Source organism: Betta splendens, chromosome 10, assembly GCF_900634795.4.
Source record: "Betta splendens chromosome 10, fBetSpl5.4, whole genome shotgun sequence".
NCBI lineage: Eukaryota > Metazoa > Chordata > Actinopteri > Anabantiformes > Osphronemidae > Betta > Betta splendens.
This window is the reverse complement of record NC_040890.2, coordinates 19242899-19262593: the sequence shown is the minus strand read 5'-3', so window position 1 is coordinate 19262593 and position 19695 is coordinate 19242899. Positions and strand designations below refer to the sequence as shown.

At 42.7% G+C, this 19695-nt stretch overlaps 1 protein-coding gene across 1 annotated transcript in view; it reads right to left on the bottom strand.

Annotated features, from left to right (window-relative positions):
- fat2 (FAT atypical cadherin 2) overlaps positions 1 to 16204 on the bottom strand; it is a 59098-nt gene extending 42894 nt beyond the window's left edge. Inside the window, 3 exon segments of the mRNA XM_029164654.3 lie at positions 2993 to 3304; positions 4069 to 7329; positions 15963 to 16204. Of these exon segments, the coding sequence (XP_029020487.2) occupies positions 2993 to 3304; positions 4069 to 7306 (3550 nt within the window). The 5' untranslated portion in view covers positions 7307 to 7329; positions 15963 to 16204.
- Between the last annotated feature and the right edge of the window lie 3491 nt (positions 16205 to 19695).

Below are 19695 nucleotides of genomic sequence, written 5' to 3'. Positions count from 1 at the left end.
ACCTCTGTTTGTACTTTATGTTTGCTCTTTGCTTGTTTTATTGGGTGATTATCTGGGTGCGAAAACAATGTTAACGTGAATGATTCAAAGGATCCAGGGTCAGTGTTGATAGAGACAGCTTCGTACCCACATGGTTTCCAGTTCAAACACAGCAAAGCTTGGAACAAAGTCCTCATCATCACTAATTTTACAGGATAGTGAAACATGGAGGTACTTACTTATTTGATTTGTCACTTGCAGAGAGAAACTTCTCCAGTTCTACATAAAATAGAACATGGCTGACATCAGGCCCTCATACACTCATGGATACAGAGACAAAGAACTCGTAGGCCTTTACAAAAGCGGCTCCACTTCTATGCTACGGCTACGGTACGAGCAGCACCGGAGCGGAGAAAAGCTTCGTTGGAACCAGTGCAATGAGCGCCGTGAGGGTGTCTACACTCTCCACCGGAGGCGGAGGTGTTGGGACCCTGTGAAGGAGCAGACGGTTCTGTGTACAGACACGGGGTCATAAGAGTGAAAGGCCCTGATGAGGGTCGTTTGGCCCTTTTACGACAGTGCAAACAAGTCCTGCTGGGAGAAAAGCTGGGGCACGTTAGAGAGACTGTTTTAGTCATTAGTGAAGACATGGGAATCCGTCCCTCCATTACGACCATTTCTGCTGAGCCTGCTGTCAAACCTCTGTGAAGTCCAACAGATGCTCAGAGCCCAACGTGTTTGTTTCCTTGTCCTCCGCTACTCCATGACCAGCACGTCCCATGTTTGCTTATTTTTCTGTCAAGACCACATTTTCAGGGCATAAATTTCAATGTGGCATTTCAACAGCGACGCATTAGAAATATCAATGAGGACGGCAGAGAGACACCGAGACTCCCAGGAAATGTCTGAAGTCAGCTGTGTTGGTCCAACTAATGATACAGCTTTACTTCTTCGATAGCAAATGTATGCAAATCAAGTCGAGTTGGTAAATAAGTCTGTGAAAAAAGCAGCTTCATTATCAACCACAAGACGAGACTATTTAAAACTAATCCAGCAAGCTGCCGCCCCTGGGCCTTAAGAGCTGTTCATTAGCGGATCACTGATCAGGGATCTGAGATGGAAAACACGCCGCTTCATTTGACCGACTCACTGCCAATGACATCCAATCGCTGCCGACAAACTGTCTCAGCCGCCTTCAGATAAAAAAAATAAAATTAAGAGGCTTTGCAAAGGTTGTCGTAGGAAGACGCAGTGGAACAAATGGACTTTCACAAGGACAAAACTCACATCAAGTTAAAAACGGAGCTGATCACACCTATGTATGTGGTACAGAACAACATGCTGGCCTGTCTTACATGTAAAACTCTAATGCAGCAACAAAAAAGCTCATCACAGCCAGGGGTTCGATACTTTCAGCCTCTACCAACAAACATAAAATAACTTACAAAATCAAAAGCCCAATGATTTTCTGTCCTTGTAATAAATCTGGCCCTGCCTTGATAACAACTTGTTCAAGGTATCAGCAGCCGAAGAGAAACATCCTGGACAGGATTTCATTTGTGTTCCTCCCCTCATCTCAGATCACACAGACTCCCCCTCAGGAAACTTTATCAACTAATTCTTTTCAGTTGTGTCAGACAGACGATACTACACAATATAACGTATACACGCTCCAGGAAAATGAAAGCTTAGTCAGAAACCTCCCAACAGCCCTGAGTCATTTTTATCCTGTCGAGGCACGAGAGGTTTCGCACCAGTTTGATGCATTAGTAATTATGAGTTCATTTGTCAAATCAGATGAACATGCTCATGCCATTGTCTAATAAGTCTGTTGGTTCATTTATATAGTTTAAACAGAAAAAAGGAGCCTTGCTTTGCCTGTGTGTCTGTGTGCCCCTTCGTCTGTAACCTGTTCCTCTTCTTTAAGACGACTCATTCGAACCCATTCACACATAAATAAGCCATCAGTCACTTTACATGGACCCAGATGGATCTTTACTCACAAAAGCAGGAATTTAAAAACTTTAAACAACCTAAAAAGGCAGGAAGTGCTATTTAGTAAAGTCCTTCCTGTTCATTACAGTTTCCTGGTGTGTGGCAACCTTTCTGATTCCACCCTCATTTTCCTGTAAACTCATGAATCCACATGAATTCAGGTCATCTGCATTCCTATGACCAAGGTCAACAGCTGAGACTTGCTATGAGGAAATCCTCCCAATATAAAAAGTAGACACAAACACAATAAACCCTTTCAACCAAACACTTTTCTTCCTGTTCCTGTATGCAAGAGTAAATGAATATCAAATACAGCTGCTCGAACAAAAAGCCTTGTTTTAATGTGAGGCTGCGTCTGTTTCACCACCTCTTGCCCTCCATGTCTTTGTGTGCATCTCTCTATTAACACAGCTTGCCCTCTCTCTCTCTAATCCTTCGGTATACTGGCCCTAGGGTGTGGACAAATGCCACCTGGAGATTTGGAGACTGGGCTTGTAGCGGCTTGTAGCATCGGAGCTAATGCTGCCTTCATTTGTTTGAATGTCGGTCTTTGTACCAGGTGACTCAGCTACAACTGTTAAAGATGGAGACATATTCCTTGGGGGGGGGGGGGGGGGGGGGACTACAGTTTTTAACCTACTGTATAACGGCATAGATGAAAGAGCTTATAACCAGCCTCTGAAGGAGTTTGATTTAAGTTGTGCATCATTTGCTTTGTTCAGACTTGTGCATTAGAAATTAGGTTCCTAAAATGGTGCAGAGAACAGTAGATATTTTCTTGTCCACATTGTTTGACTTAGCTACCAGTTCTCATTATGAAGCTCATACTGTACCTCTCAAATTATGTGCTGCTCCCTCAATGTGCCATATCATAAGATCAAGGACATCAGTAATTACAGGAGCCAACAAAAGTGCTATGAAATAGTACTAGACTGGAAAAAACCCTTACTGGCAGTACGTAGTTTCACAAGTAAATTATTGTTTTTCCTTGTGTTCCTGTCCACCGCCTCATAATTACCTGTTTTTGGATCAATGTCAAAGTACGTCTGATAAGATTCCAGCATCTGGAAGGAAAGCTTCCCATCAGAGGATGTGTCCACATCTTTGGCCGACACCTGGACGACAGATGTGACTTTTTCCACGTTCTCAGGGACAGATGCAAAATACATGGGCTGAGAAAGTTCTGGAGCATTGTCATTAATGTCCAGGACCTCCAGGTACACATGAGTCCAGGTGGTCTGAGGCTCAGTGCCCAGATCAGTGGCATAGACAGAAAGCCAGTAGTGAGGAACTGACTCTCGGTCCAAGGTCTCTGTTGTTCGAATTACACCTGGGAGGAAGAAAAACACAGAACTTTACTTTGAAATCTTCACATATAGAAAATACCAGAACGTATGACTCATGTAGCCTGTTCAGCCTATTTGCATGTTTAATATATTACCCAAAGATGAGTTGGGAAACTCATCTAGCATTTTCTAATCAGCAACCTGGGTGACAGATTCATGCTGTCAAAACACTCTAGGTTCTTACTATGCAAAAGCAATTGCATACGACAGAGTATTTATAATATGCTTGAGGTTAAAAGACAGAGTCAATGGACATTTCTGCTCACAGCTGTTTTAAAAGCATTTAAAAACCTAAACACCCTGAAGCAGAGTTCAAGAACCACAAACAGAAGAATATGTGCTTCAAGTATTTCAGCATAGCTCAAAGTGTATGTGCCCTCATCTTATCTGAGCCCTTAGAATGACAGCAGACTAATGGAAATGTGCTATGATATGGTGACAGGTCACAGGGTATCCTCTGTCATGGAATCCTAGACAAACGCATGTGCATGTCTCAGCTTATGAACGGCTATGGGAACATGGGCAAATGTTTTGCTTTCAAAGTCATTCGTGTGAAATGCAGCGTTAGAAGTCACTGTGTTAATGTGCAAATATTTCACTATGTCACATTCCTTTATTTATACTGCGACAGTAAGTTGTCAACAAGATGCTGCTGAGCTGATAAGACAGACCATCTCAGAACAATCTGGGGATCTGAAGTTGATTAGCGTGGCTGATGTTTAGACTAAAACATCAAATCCAAACCTACCTGTTTCTTCGTTGATGGTGAACACTCCCAGACCAGAGCCTTCGTAGATGTGGTACCTGACGACTCCATCCCTACCCAGGTCCCTGTCGGAAGCAGTCAGCATTACCACTGAGGTGCCCACTGCTGCATCCTCCTTCACTGCAGCTTCATACACAAACTCTGAAAACACAGGTCTGTGTAGATTCTCATTGACATCCAGAACCTGAATCTCCACAAAGCAGGAGGAGGAGAGGGAGCGGGGGAGGCCATGATCAACAGCCCGGACGGTGAGGTTGTAAGACGAACGGTTCTCAAAGTCCAGCTCTCTCTCAAGAGTCAAGGCACCAGTAGAGGAGTCGAGGTGAAAAATTCCACCCTCTGTGTTCTTAAGGTTGTAAGTGACAAGGCCCCCGCTGCCCAGATCCAAGTCAATGGTTTCCACCCAGACAAGGAGGGTGCCCACAGGAACATCTTCTGGGACCTTTATTTTGTAAATCCTGGGTACAAATTTGGGTGGATTGTCATTTGTGTCCTGTAAAACCACCACAAGGTCAATGACAGAGAACAACTGAGGGCCGGGTTTGGTCTGGTCTCTTGCTTCAATTAGAAGGTCATGTCTGGGTGACGTCTCTCTGTCCAAACTACCTGCCACAGTCACTTCTCCAGTCAGTCCATCCACCCTGAATGTGACTGTAGACGTCAGTAAGGCGTACCGGACATCCCCGCTCATGTCTCCATCAAGATCAACTGCATGTGCTGTAAAAATAATTGAATCCACATCTGTGTTTTCAGGCACACGGACGACGTATCTGGGCTGATCAAAAACTGGAGGGCTGTCATTGATGTCCATGACGTTCACAGCGATAAACTTCCATGCAGACGTTTGTGGTGTTCCCAAGTCGTAAACAGTGACGTTTAGGATGTAAAACTCTTTGCTCTCCCTGTCTAATGGGCAAACTAAGCGAAGCTCGCCAGTGAAAGTGTCCATGGAAAAACAGCCATCCTCGTTCCCACTTGATATGGAATAAACCAGTTTACCGTTGAAACCACTGTCACTGTCTGTTGCCTTAAACACAACAACAGTGGAATTCAATGAATGGTTCTCAACAACGTCAATGGATCCAGGGATGCTCAAATCAAACTTGGGAGAATGTTGATTGGTAATGTGAACGTCAGAAAACGTATCTTCCTCTTGACTGGTTAAAATTGGTTTTATTGACTCTATTAGTTTATCGGTCAGCTGTTGGAAAATGCCTGTTTCTAGGCAGCTCAGCGTCGGCTCATCACCTCTGTTAGTGACAGTTATCCTCACCACTGAGTCTTCGGAGCGATGTTTGCCATCTGAGGCTATGACTCTTAAAGTGAACGAGCCGGCGCCCAGAGGAATTGGTTGCTTGAGGGTGATGGCTCCTGACACAGAGTCAATACTAAACACTTGGAAATCATTTCCAGCCTCTATGACGTACCTCACCTGCTGCAGCTCATCTACATCAATGGCGGAGAGCTCAGCAATAGTGTGGCCCATAGGTAGATCTAGGGGGACAGTGGCATTACAGCCAACCCTCTCAAACACAGGGATGTTATCGTTGACGTTGTTCAGTGTTATCGTCACGGGGCATTCACTGACTCGACTAAAAGGGCTGCCGCTGTCAGAGGCCCAAACTCTCAGGTGGTACAGCCGTTTCATCAGCTCGTAGTCCAAGTGTTCGGAGGTTGAGATAACACCTGTGAATGGCTCTATACTGAAAGGTAAGGGGCCAGAATTTGCAATAGTGTAAGTAACAAAGCCATTTTTCCCTTTATCCAGATCCGTGGCTGCTATTTTCAATACACTGCTGCCAACAGGGGTGTTTTCATCCAGTGACGCCTGATAGGACGAATGTGTGAACTGAGGGCTGTTGTCATTTTCATCCATTATCTCTATGACTATGCGAGTCACAGCTTCACCATGATTGGCCATAACATCAAACTCGTACCAGTTTCTCCTCTCATAGTCAAAGGTTGCCATGGTAACGATGATCCCAGTTTTTGGATTAATCCTGAAATTCGAGCTGTCTGGATTATTTTTGATGGCAAATGTAACATTGTAGGGAACTGGCGTGACGGAAACTTTAACTACATGACTTTTAGGAGGAGAAAACTCACTCAGCGTCACAATGTAGGTGTCTTTCAAAAATGCCAATGGGCTGTAATGTGAAGCTGGGATGTGTAGGTGCGTAACTGAAGAGAGCAAACTTGGAAAGCTCCTGTCTTTAGCTTGAAGGGACAGATTCAGTCCAAAAGGAGATTGAGACCATAAAATCCTCTTTGTGGAGATCACTTGGAAGTCGTTGCCCTGAACACCTAGGGGGATTATCTCAAAATGCTTGTGGGGATCTCCCCCAACAATATCAAGGGATTCCACAGGCTTAATCCCTGGCTCCACGTGGACATTGACAGTTATTTTGCCATCTGAAGACACCACTGGTTTTGAGGGAAGTGTGATAACAGGACCCCTTGTAGACATCTTTTGCACGTTTATGATAACTTTAGCCACATTACCGAACTTTTGCACACCGGATATCTTCTTTGTTCTGTCTTCAGCTAAAACAGTGAGGTCGTATCTCCCCGACCGCGTCTCATTGAGCTTCTTGACGAGGCTGACTGTGCCTGTGAAGGGGTCAACAAAAAAAGGATGGGCCCTGCTGGTGAAGGAGTAATAAAACTCAGCATTGCTTCCAATGTCAGCATCTGTAGCACTGACACGAACCACACTTGACCTGAGAGGAGTGTCCTCCCTGACAGCCACATTGTATGAGGCGGGGTAGAAGAGAGGCTTCAGGTCATTGGTATCAAGGACCTGGACAAACACCCTTGTTTTTGTTTGGAATTCAAAAGTGCTTTCAGTTGCCTCCACAGTAAGAGTGTAAGAGTCTCTGACCTCTCTGTTCAGAAGAGCTAAGTAACTGCTGCGGGTTTTGATCCTGAGAAAGCAGAAATCCCCAACCTTGCTTGCCTCTGCTTGGAAAAGGTCGTCATCGTCACCTGAAACCACATTGTATTTGATTTCCCACAGCAGATCCGTCACTTGGATGCCCATCTTCACCGACGTCTCCACGTAAGTCCGCGGCGCTGAGTTCTCATTGATGGTGGTGTTGTACAGATGGTGTGTGAACCGCAGCGGGGAGCTGCCTTTTGCTTTTCTTGTGCTCCCGTCACATCTTGCCACATGCAGGAGGACGACTGCTAAAGTGATCAATGTTCTCCCTGAAGCTGCCATCTGTAAAACCAAGACACTCAGACCTGTTGAAAAGAAACACAGAAGTGAGTTTCATGTTACTTACTCTACATAATAAGAATGAGAAGCCTTTACAGCTCATTGAAACTGTTACTACAGTTATCTTTTCAGTGTCTGGCAGGTATCTGGCTTTTGATGATTCAGTTTAATGCAGATGACAATGGCTGGTTCGACAGTGAAACTGTAAAAATGTCTGCTGTGATTATAAGACTTTTTTCCAATTAGGCCTGGAACATTTAATGAAAAACTGTCTCCCAGAAAATTGTCATATTTCCACAAACGGCCTTTCAAGCTAATGTGAACTTCACTTTCCTTACCAAGTGTTGTCGTGCACCTATGAAGGTATAACTGATGTTATCAGATTTCTAGAAGTGCTACTGTATGTCGATTTTATCCTTTGCATTTTAGGGCTTCCTTTTCTCCTGTGTGAACGGTAGGTTTGACAACTAACAAAGTAAAATGAGCAACAAGTATGTGATGAGTGAGATGTGGACCAACAAAAGCAAAAAAAAACTGGCAGCTCATCCTTTACCCCCTTTTAAAGAATGCAAACCTGATGAAACATTGAACAGTTTTATGCTCATTGACCAAAAGTACACAGGTCAAGACAAATGCAAACACAAGAAGTAGTTGTAGTTTCCACACTCAGAGGTGACAGTAGAGAATTGAAAGGTGAAAGAATTGGCCCCTCTGACAGCCAACACTGTCCCTGAGCTGGTCCCTGAGATCAGACACTCGTTGCAGTGCAGCTGTTCAAGTTATAACAGAAAAAAATGAAGAAAATATAGATCATTTAATCCAATTTTAAACCCAAGAACTGCCAATGTGTCTCTAAGGAAGCAGAAATTTGAGAACACTGGTTCCACCAAAATAATTCCACCTAATTTAAAAAAAGATTTACCAAGTCTTGAACATTCAGTCCTGCCAAGGGTGACAGTTACAGAAAGCAGGTTCTATCAACTGTGCATCAGTTGGTGACAGATTATCTGATAACTACAGTCATTTGAAGCAGGTCTTGATCCAGCCAGCTTGTCTGTGGGGTCATTGTTGCTCTCATCTCTAACATCGTGTGTTAATTATTGCAGAGTAGGTTTCAATAAGAACGTTCACACACTAATGGTCTCACATCCTAAACCCATGCAGTAACATAGGGAGTATTTGGTAGCAGCACCTGATGTGTCTGTGCATGTTCATCAGATTTCCCACTGGTGTCTGTCTTAAGGATATGGATCTACAGGATTGGCAGAACAACCATCAAGTAAGCCTGTAATAATTATAGGTTTAAAGTGGATTGTGTCTTTAATATTCACATCTATGTGGAGAAAGCTAATCTGTCCAAATCTAGCAGCACAATCCAGCTTCTATTTAAAGCTTCAATTTAAAAACAGCATTGTATTGGTTTTAATTTCCCTTAGTCTCTCGTTGAATTGAATAAAACTGGGTTTTCAACAAATTTAAGTTATACTGCTAAAATATTTGTAACTACAAAAACAGAAATGATTTATTGGAATTTACTGTTGGTTACAGTATCTGCATTGTAGCCATGTGCAAAGCAGAAGCTTGCGTTCTTCTAACGTAAACAGTAGTTCAACTTGATGATGGACTTGATACATCCAGGCCTGAAGCAACTGTCACGAACGTCAGTCAAGTCTTTTACATGAGCTGTGTAAACAAACGAACCATCAGAAAATATCAAACATGATAGAACCTAATCCTAAAACAACAACATATGGATACTTTGGTGGACTCCTGTCCATTGCATAACATGCCACTGACGCTTCCTTTTGAAGTTAGCAAAATCTGCCAAAAAGACCCAAAACCGTAAACACAGACATCAATTACATGACCCTGAAACTAAAGTCAATTAGATATAGAAGGTGGATCAGCCACCAAAGCCCAATGAAAATAAAAACCATTTGTTACACTGAAGCAAATGATGTATATCATTTGTCATGGAACGCTCTCAGGCAACAACAAGCACCAAGTAGATGAGGAAATACAAATTCTGTTTTTATTTAACTGTAGTGTTTCCCATGAGGCAGAGATGAAGGTGACCCAGAAGAAGGAGATAAGAATGAATTCCATTCTGAAAAAAATATGACGAGTTGATGATGTGTCAGCCCTGCAGTGAAACCATAAAACTGCAGGACCAGCCTTGTTCCCGCTCGTCTGTACATACAGTCACTGTGCAACTGCTGCTTTGTTGTGCATGAACAAACCTGTATGCGTGAGCAAACACAGATTTTATTCTTCTGAACTAAAACCTTTCTATCACATTTACCAAAACTATAGCGAAAAGTTGTTTGTAATATTTAACCTTTCTGTGAATTTGTGAATTGTTAAAAGCTCGATGACGGTTCTGCTTTAACTTATATCGCTCAAGGTTAATCTCCAGTTGGTAAAGTTGACTGAAACTCCATTTGTAAATTTTCGCTCTGATTGGAGGGTAGAAGCCTTTGGTCGTCACCGCTGCTGCCGAGGTCAGTCGACTGAAACACACACACACACACACACACACACACACACACACACACACACACACACACACACACACACACACACACACACACACACACACACACACACACACACACAGTACTCGTATCCCAGGGTGCATTGCAGGCATGAACTTGCAGCTCCGGCTACTTGGATCATTTCCCATCACCCCCATGTCTCCCAGTACAGACAGAACGCTACCAGCAGCCTCTTTTTGTGCCACCACCTTAGTCTGTTACAACGATTGACTCGTTGTCTGCAAAAGCTCAACTCTCAGATTTTACTCTTTTATGTTAGCCGACAATCTGCTGCAGGCTGAGCCCAAATGACAGCTTCTAATCCCTCCTCAGTATCTGTGGAGCTGGGTTAGTTACTTTACTACTTAATGTACCTACTAACAATTAAAAGGACTTTACTTGGCCATGCAGACCAACCCTTTAAAGTCTGTGGAGTTTCCAGACCTCCCCACTCCCAGCTGCTCATCATTCCGCTGTTGTCAACTCTTTGAAGCTGCCATACACAAATGTTGTCCCACTTCAACATCACCAGGTGCTCAAAGATGCCACTGGATCAGTAAATGATCACGTTATGAGCCTGATGGTTGACAGCAGAGAACATACAGTAGCTAAAGAAGCAACATAAACTTACCGAGTTCACTACCTTGCACTACCAGGAAAATGATAACGATCAAACCGTGAAAAACATGTTACATAGCGATATTTACAGATGTTTTTTTCAAGTTATGACATTAATTTCTAAAATATTACTGTTGTCAAAGAACTGCTTACTCTCACAGTTTGATTGATGAATTAAACAGATTAAAAAAGCCGATGTTCAATTACATTCATTGTAGAGTCGGTTCTTGGCTCCTGAGCTTGTTCCACACGCAATGCTTTTAACCACATGGGCATTTCACTCATTTTGAAGGCACTCAGCCGTTTCCTGTGTGATCACTATTGCAACACAAACAAGTCCAATCATGGATCCACACACAGTGTAGCTGCCAATTTGGCTTTGTCAAGCCAGGGGTGTTTTGTAATGGGAGGGTGTGGAAGGCGTTTTGATCCTGAAGAGCCAACAGTACACGGCAGGTCCTGCCAGGCCCAGTGGCATACGGGCAATTATCTCCGTGTTTGTACAAAGCTTCTTCACCTGTAAATTGCAGTAAATACTAATGGTAGAAAGTGGTCTTATAAGGGAATTAAAACGTTTTTTTTTTCCTACACTGCAGTACTAACGCTCTCCTGATCGCTCTCCAAATGTATTTATCCCATTATTGTGTTTCCTGTTTTTTGTTAAGTGATTAAAGTCCCATTCTTTAAAAGAAAGGGGAGGAGGGGACTCTGCTGGGATTGAGATGAAACACAATCTGGGTAATTACATCAAGGTGCTGTTCTGGATGTGGGTATTTCAAAAGGGACAGACAGAACGAGTCATCACTGCGTAAATGAAAACACAGCGTTAACTGTCAAACAGTCCTCTGGACACTAAACCTCTTAAACCACTGTAACTTAAGCCTTGGAAACAAGTTCTGCACTTTACTCGCTTGATTTTAACATTTAGGGCGCATAAGCGATGCAGTGGTTGGTCTGTTCACGCACAAAGACATGCGAGTTTGTGTGTGCGTCAACCTGGTAACAACCTGACACTCTGGAACTGGCTCCATCAGCAGCCAGTTAAAAGGTCAAACGGTTTACCTGAAACAGGTTCATTCATTTTTAAAGAGATTTAACTATGTTTGAGTTAAATCCAATTGGATTTTTATTGATCATGATGCTATGAACACAGACATTGCAGTAGGTGGTGAAAGGTGAACCTTGAAATGAATCTAATGTCCTGAGAGAGTCATTAACTTGTCAACATGTTTACTTCCATGTACAACTAAACTTTCTTTTGAGCATCGTCCTTATTTGCATAATCACACTATTCAGTTTCTTCCTCATCTACAAAACACTGACATCCATAGTGTGCACCTTGCTACAGTCTAGTGCAGTAATGAGTCTGTGCTGCAGTATTAGGCCATGATGGATGGGAAGGCTTTACCTGGTGTCAGTCTATTAAGTGCTCTCTCTTGTATCCTGGTGAAATGTGTTGACAACAAAGCACAAGTCATGCTTTGCTCGTCCTTTGAAATGGCCCCAAAATGTCAAATTTGACAATTAAGAGCTCCAACAAGGTCTTTCAACAACAGGCCCCTTTGAGATAAAGGGTACGTTGTGCAGGTCTTTACCATGTTATCACTGGTTAAAGTTCAACAATTAAGAATGTTTGTGTTTCTGTATATGTAAATGATTGACCTTTTGTCCTGAGCCGTCCTCATAATAAGAAGATAGCAAACAGCTGACCACTAAGGCGTTTGATAGATTCTAGGAGGTGGCCTGAGGGTTTCTGGGAACCCACACATCCTGAACTGTCCTAATCTCTGGGTATGTGAAATATTTAGGGAAATTGACAGCAGCTATTAAAATTGCTTTACATCCTTTACAACATCTTGTATTACTCTGCACAAAGTGACATCTTTAGATGTTGGTGTCTTTTGTTCCTCACACACATGCCTTTTAGGATTAAAGTCCATGACCTTATGAGACGTCACACAATACAGAGCAACAGATTAGGTTCATCTTTCACTTTTTGGTCTGGAGTTGGTGGAGGCTGATTAATGAGCAACAAGAACAGTTCAGTTGGTCGAAGTGAGTCGAATTGGAGCAATTAGCAAACTCTGAGGGATTCACTGTACTACCTCACTTTTCCTTTTTATGTTGAAATCCAAGGTTCTTGTGAGCCTGTGCCAGTGACTTTCTGGCTGAATCCATCATTCAAACAAGGTGTATGACTCCAGGTGAGAATCATTCTTATGACCTTGTTATTGTAAAGCAATGCTGAGTGTCTCCTTTGGAAAACATTGCAAGAAACCGTTGTCTACACGGAAGGAACCATCAATCATGAATTGTGGAGCTGAGTCAAAATAACCTGCCCAACCACTGTGAGAGAAAGGAAAGATGAGGGCTGGTGAAATTGTGGTGAGATTTTTTAAGACAAAAACAAGCTAACGCTCCTGTTTGCTTCTCTGCTGTGCTTCTCTCCAGCGTGTTCTCGCCTCTAGATGCCAATTAAAACCAGCCTGCGGGGGGCAGAGGGGGCCACGGGTAGCACAGGAGCAACCAGGATGAGCTTGTTCTCATTTATACAAACTTTGTCCTGGAACTTTCTTTTTGCACAATGTAGTGCAAAAGCTACGTGACGCTGACCTCTGACCTGTGCTCATCATTCTCCTCCCTTCATGCCTCCGTCTGCATTATTCAAAGAGCATCATTCATACAGTAAGCTTCAGACGAGATCCAAATCAGAATTGTTGACTTGAGCTCACTTTTCTGCATCACCCTTTAATTTTAAGATTTGTCGCTTCTAATGTGAATATGGGAACCAGCTTTCATTTGTTGTACTCTCTACTTTGAAACCATCACTTAAATCACTGAACATGTAATGTTCTCAGTAGCTAACGCCTTCACAGGAGTGTAACTCCAAATCTCCTGGATTATGTCAGGGAGGGGTTACCCCCAGTCTGGAAGGGTTCAAGGGTTGGGAAGGGTGCGGCCTCCAGCCCAACCTCTCTCACACCCACAACATGATGCCGATACTCTGAGCCGAGTGGATATACTGGAATGACCCAACGGCCCTGTGAGACTCTGGCCAGGAAGAATTTAACCTCAGGACCACAGAGCTCGGCAGCAGACGCGCTCTGTCCTGATTTAATATGAATGAAGTTCAGCAATTATCTTCAGCGCAATGGGTAAGCATCATCACACATAATGTATGTTTGGCCGTCATTTCATGTCAGCAAAATGTAAATGAGTCACACCAACAATTTAATTATGTTCTGTCCCATTTCAGTCTAGCATAGCATAATAAACTTTAGGCCCAATGGTGAGATGGTATCCATAAAAAAGGAAATAGATTTAATGCATTTTATGGATATAGATCATTTTTTAATTTCATATTGTACTGATACTGGCACTGGTTGCTTTACTCAAGCCAACCAATTACATAGATCAGGTATTTCATACAGTGATGCTCTTAACCATTTTTATTACTTCTGAGCATTAGTCAAACATTGTTTTACTGTTTAAATTTGGACTTATGCTTTATCTAAAGCACGTTGAATTAAAAGTCTTAGAGTTTCTTCTGTTTGTCATAGTTTTGCAACTACAGCGTGAAACAGTCCCATTCACTGACTTGCAGCACTAAACTGAATAAAACAAAAGTTATAAGAGGGGAGACACCTCCTTATACACAAAACTTGAATAAAGATCACAACAGCCCCCACATTGGAGCACTGCACGGCGCATTCTGGAAAAGCTGGCTAACGCTTGTGTAACATAAACCAAGACAAAGACACTGCTTCAGCGAAGAGGATCGGTGTTCTGCTGTGCTGTGAGGGGAATTCTGCTGGCATGGTGTGGTTTTATTGTTTCTCTAGATAGAAAGGGTCACTGCAAATGTAGATCACCTCCTCCTACAAACAGTTCTATCCTGATAGGAAAGGCCTCTTACAGAGGGACTCATCCACGAGGCAAGAAAACAATAAAAAACATATACCATAACCTCCTCAACACAACACCAATGAGCTCTACCATCAGCAAAACATATTGTTGGGAAAACAGTGGGGTGTGTGTTGCATCCCTTACAGTAATGCCATGGTCGAAAAGCTGTTCTGGACCAGCGCCTTATTCAGACGCTTTAGGTTTTTATAGTTGGCCTGAAACTACACACAATATACTTTTAGCTGTACCACATCACACTGTTTGTGCTGTAATAGTGACCAATAAAAAAACTCAGCCTTTTGTCTCCACCACATCACAAACACTCAACCACCAAAGGTTTTATATCTTTTTGAAGGGTTAAACTCTGCAATTGCAAAGTTTAACATCAGAGCGTCTGTAAAAGCCTGTGGGGCAGCTGCAGTAACAGCCATCCAGCACTTACTGTGTATACAACATACTGAAAAATACAATAGTCTGGTTTTGCTACGGTTCCTGGACCACACCACTTCAAGTGGTGTGGTCCCCCCCCCCCCCCCCCCCCCCACACACACACACAAAACCTCCCAAACACCCACCCACCCGGGCTTCACAGCAAATGGCATAATTGCAGGGAGGGTCAGAAATTCCTGAAACGCATTCCTTGTTAGTAAACCCAGGGCTGTCAGTCATTCAGACTGACTGAGGGTCCGGACCTGACTCTATCAGATGGGTAGTGAGCGGATACAGAGGTGCACATTTGAATTAGGGTTCATTTCACTTGGCTTCACTCTTAACTTTTACAGCTGTGGCTAATGGTTTCTTGGCCAATTTCATTGCTTCCCTAGGTGATGTTCAGTAGTTCACACTCAGTCAGACAGGACTTCATGCAGTAAAACGTTCTGTCAGTCAGTGGATGAGCCCAGCAGGTCAAGCAAAATGCACAGGGGCAAAGCCCTGTTTTTTGTGTGTGTGTGTGTGTGTGTGTGGGGGGGGGGGGGGGGGGGTAGTTTCATCCATCCGTCCAGCTGAATAGCTGCCTACAATGCTGTACAATATTAGCTCAGCTTCATCTCAAATCTACGTTAAAGCTCTAAGAGAAGCTTGAACGTGTTTGAAGACAGTTTCTCCAGTGTCAGAACAAAATCAATCATTTGCTTATAAAGCTTGAATATTAATAAAATAATAGGACTAATAATAACAAGTCTCTTTAAAATATAAATCACTAAATGTGTTCATCATAAGTTTCGTCATTCACTTCATTCACACAACAGAACGTGTCAAGATTGAATATTCACTTTTACAATTTTCATCAACAAGCCTTGGGTTCATGGGCCACAGCTGCAAAGGTATCGTCTCTGGGAGTCAGGAGTAGGTGATCATCTAAAGCACAGGGAGGGACCTAGTGGCCAAAGCTCGTACGTCAGAGCGCAGCTGCATGTGTTGACATGTGCTCCACTCCTGCCTCGCAACTGTCACAAAGTCCTTCACACAAATTCACACTAATTCAATGAGTCCCTGAACAAAATACAGTAACACAGTGCATGAAAAACCCTGCCCGGTCTCGTGCACAGCAGAAATGACAGAAGAGGCCACGAGCATGATGAACGATAAGGAAGACGTACCTGAGGTCTAGTTAGGTGGCTTTTCCAGGAAACTCTCTGTTTTCCCCTCACAAGTGAGGAACGTTAAAAATCCTGTGACAGAACGTCATCAGCCACAGAAGTGTCATAGCGGTTTGGTATGAAGTCCATGAAAAAGACACACACATACAGAGAACTGTAGAAGTGTGATTCAACGGCTTCAAACTTCAACCCCAGCGCTTTCAAAGGCTCTGAACCAAAGTGCTGCTGAAACACCATTCTCCACCCACTTCTCATGCTGTCCCTCCCTCTGCACCACACACACCTAAGTTCCATGTGCCCAGATTGTGGGCTGTGCTCGTCCCCCACCCTCCTTCCCTGAGGCCATTGGGCCTTGGCCAGTACTGTGTTTCCAAAATGTGTGTCTGTGTCATTCGTTAATAATGTACATCGCTCACTGCAATTTGTCAAGATGAATTCAACATGATTCAAATAAAAAAATAGATTTGGTTTCAGGTTCCTGTTTGGTGCTTCAACCGCTGCTTTCAACTTCACAGCTTTGCTTCTGGCTTCATATCCAGTAACCTGGTTCCTTAAGTCTCGCAGTTACTCCAGATATTCTACAGGTTTGAGGAAAGACTAATAAATCATCTGCAAAAAGGTTGAAGCTGTTTTATACACTAGCTTTAATTAAATATTTCATTCTTTATATTAGAACATGACAAACATGCTTGTTCCGAATAGATATTCAGACAAATGCAAAACAATGTACAAAATGTGCAAACTCTCACAGTCAAGCTGGAAAAAGATTTGGCTTAGTAATTAGTAAAAAATGAAGTTCACCTGTTAGAGGAAACCACTCATTTATATTTAGCAGTTTGCCTGTTGCTCTGCTGACCCATTTGGGTGTAACCATGTGACCCAGCAGTAATTAACAGTCTGCTTTCTTCAAGCCATCCCAGCCTGACAGACACTGGTAATTAGCTGTGATGGTTAATAGCTACAGCAGAAACACCACAGGCTTGTGTTGCTGTTGTGTAAACAGTACAAATAAAGTCACTAGCCGCATACAGCTGCAAACCCCTGGCCCTGGGCCATGAATGTGGTTAGGAACAATAGGAGCCAGAGAAAGGCTTGGGTGGTGATTATGATCACTAACGTACTGTATATTAAGTTTCACTTACATATTGAAGTGTTAAGTAATTTATGTCTGATCAAGGACAAACTGTAAAACCTGTGGCACCACTGGCAGTGGTGTGAAAGCCAGGTGATAACTGTTTAAGTACAACATCAGGTTAGAGCAGAGATCCGTTACATAAAGAAGTAATTCATCATCATTATTACAATCCTGAGCTTTAGTTTGTGTCTCCCATCACTTAACATGAGAGCATACACAAAGCAGCGATTGTTGTGCAACTGACCTGATTAGCAGCGACTTTAACCTGCCACAGATTCTGTATGTTGCAGACATCTGTGCAGGGCAAAGTAAGCTTGTTTAATACCACTTGTGTTTACGCCAGATGTCATTTGACAGGATGGCACATTTCTCAATCAGACAATACACGGCTGTTGGCTGGAACCACCACGTCCACACACAGACACACACAGACAACTGCTGCACCTCCAATGCTGTGCTTAGACACAGTCAGGGTCAAAGCACCTTTTTACATTATACATTTAGTAGTTACCTGTTGTATAAATAAACAAAAACACACAGCCATTAATAAAGTCGTTCAAAGCTGCATTACTCCAGTGTAGTGTGCAGATTTGTCTCCATGACAGAAACGTGAAGGGCAGTTATGACCCAGGGTAGAGCTGATCAAAGGAAACTCTGCATCACACTACCGTGAAGCAATTCTGCAGCCAGTCATACAGGGAAATATTGACTGATTCTTCTATGACTCAGAATCGATTTTACAGATTAAAAACATTACGCTGACAGATTGAAAAAGGAAAAGTCAGTCGCCTGTGTACAGATCCCCCAGTGAACCAAGTCATCTTGAAGGTAATATTTCTAAAAAAGCAGCATTTGATCATACTTTAGATTTAATGACCTAATATTTATAACCAATGACCTTATATGTTACATTAAGTGATTTCATTACTCAGGTTGCATTCACCTCAAAGCGTTTATACTTACTGCATATACTCGCTTCCACTCAATCAGGAGTGATCCTAGACTAACTCCTGTAGCAACACAAGTAAGAGTATACTGGTATATATATTATACTGGTATACTGGTATAATGTTATACTGGTATACTGGTATACTGGTATACTGAGCACCTATGCTTTTAAAGGCATTCTGGGAAATGTAGGAGCTGCAAAGACAGAAAAGATGGTAAAGTAGGTTTCTGCAGGCATCATAAGGATGTTGACTGCATAAAAGCCTACTTTGAAGTTATAAAAGGTGAACAGAAGCTTCCCTGAAGCTCCTTGTCCAGGATTTCCAGGTTAAGCTGTTTGATTAGGTGAATACAGAGAAAAGCAACAGATGAACATAAAACACTGAGAGAAAAATATTAGGAGGAAATAAAGAGAAACATGTCAAGGGAGGAAAAGGTTAACAAGTGACTTACATGCTGAGAGAAGGAGAGAGGGTATCAGAAATAGTATATTATTACACCTACCAAAGAAAAACACAGGAAGGAGGAGGTGCCCAACACAACTAAAAAACTAGAATTATAATGAACAGAGAGGATGAGGAGGAGGCTACAGGAAAGAAAAAGCAAGAGGGAGACAGATGAACAGAGAGAGAAGAAAGGAGGGAGGTCTGGTCCAGAAATAAACAGTGACAGAAGGTGGGCATGAAGCCACTGGCAGCAGGTGAACCTGAGCAAAGAGCATGAGAGCCTGTAGGAAATGAAAGTTACCATCCACCGTATGGAACCTGCTGCTGGCGCATGCTGTTTATCCATACCACCCAACCTTTACATGGATCTGATGCTTCTGTGCTGACAGAACATCAAATTCATAAGTCAAAGCTCTAAACAAAAACAAGCTCAACAAAGTCTATGACAAAATATCTTCTTGTTCCTTTCAGGAGTGCAATATCATGAACTTTAGTGTTTAGTGTAAGTCCTCTGCAGATTGTGAATAAATGAACAAACAGACCAAATGTCGTGAACATTCATCAATGAGAATCCGAATATTTCACACTAGAGTAAAAAGAAACATTTAATGGTAATCTGTCTTCATCCTAAGTGAAGCTACTGTACAGTAAGTAGTGTGTGATCATTTGTTAAATGTCATGTTATGAAAGATAACCCATACAGAACCATAAGGCTGCACTTCACAATGACTGGAATTACAAAAAAACGTAACGCGAGCTGATGCTGTCAGCCTGATTGCCTGATCAGCTCTCAGGTCATCAGTTCGGCAGCTGTGTTCGTGTTACAGAGCGTCACCTCCAGATCGACAGGCAGTTAAAGGAAAAGTGTGGTTGCCTTCGCTGAAGCTGAAGAGTTCTCAGCTGGCCTTTTTCAAAACCTGTCAGAGCGTCTGTCAACAAGTCCATTTATTGGCTCCCCTGATTTAAAGAACCTGGCCAGGAATCTGGGGTCAGGAGGAGGCGGAGGGTCAAGGTATTGGATTCACAAATAATGTGAATTCACACAGCTTACTTCCTGTAACAGCTCGAGTGTAAACTCCCACGAGGGGCAGACTGATAACAATCACTAGACCTTAACCTAAATTCCAAACGTCTTTTTCCCTTTTGACTTTCTTCACTGTAAAACCTAGTCATAGATAAGATGCAATAAAAAACGACATGCCAC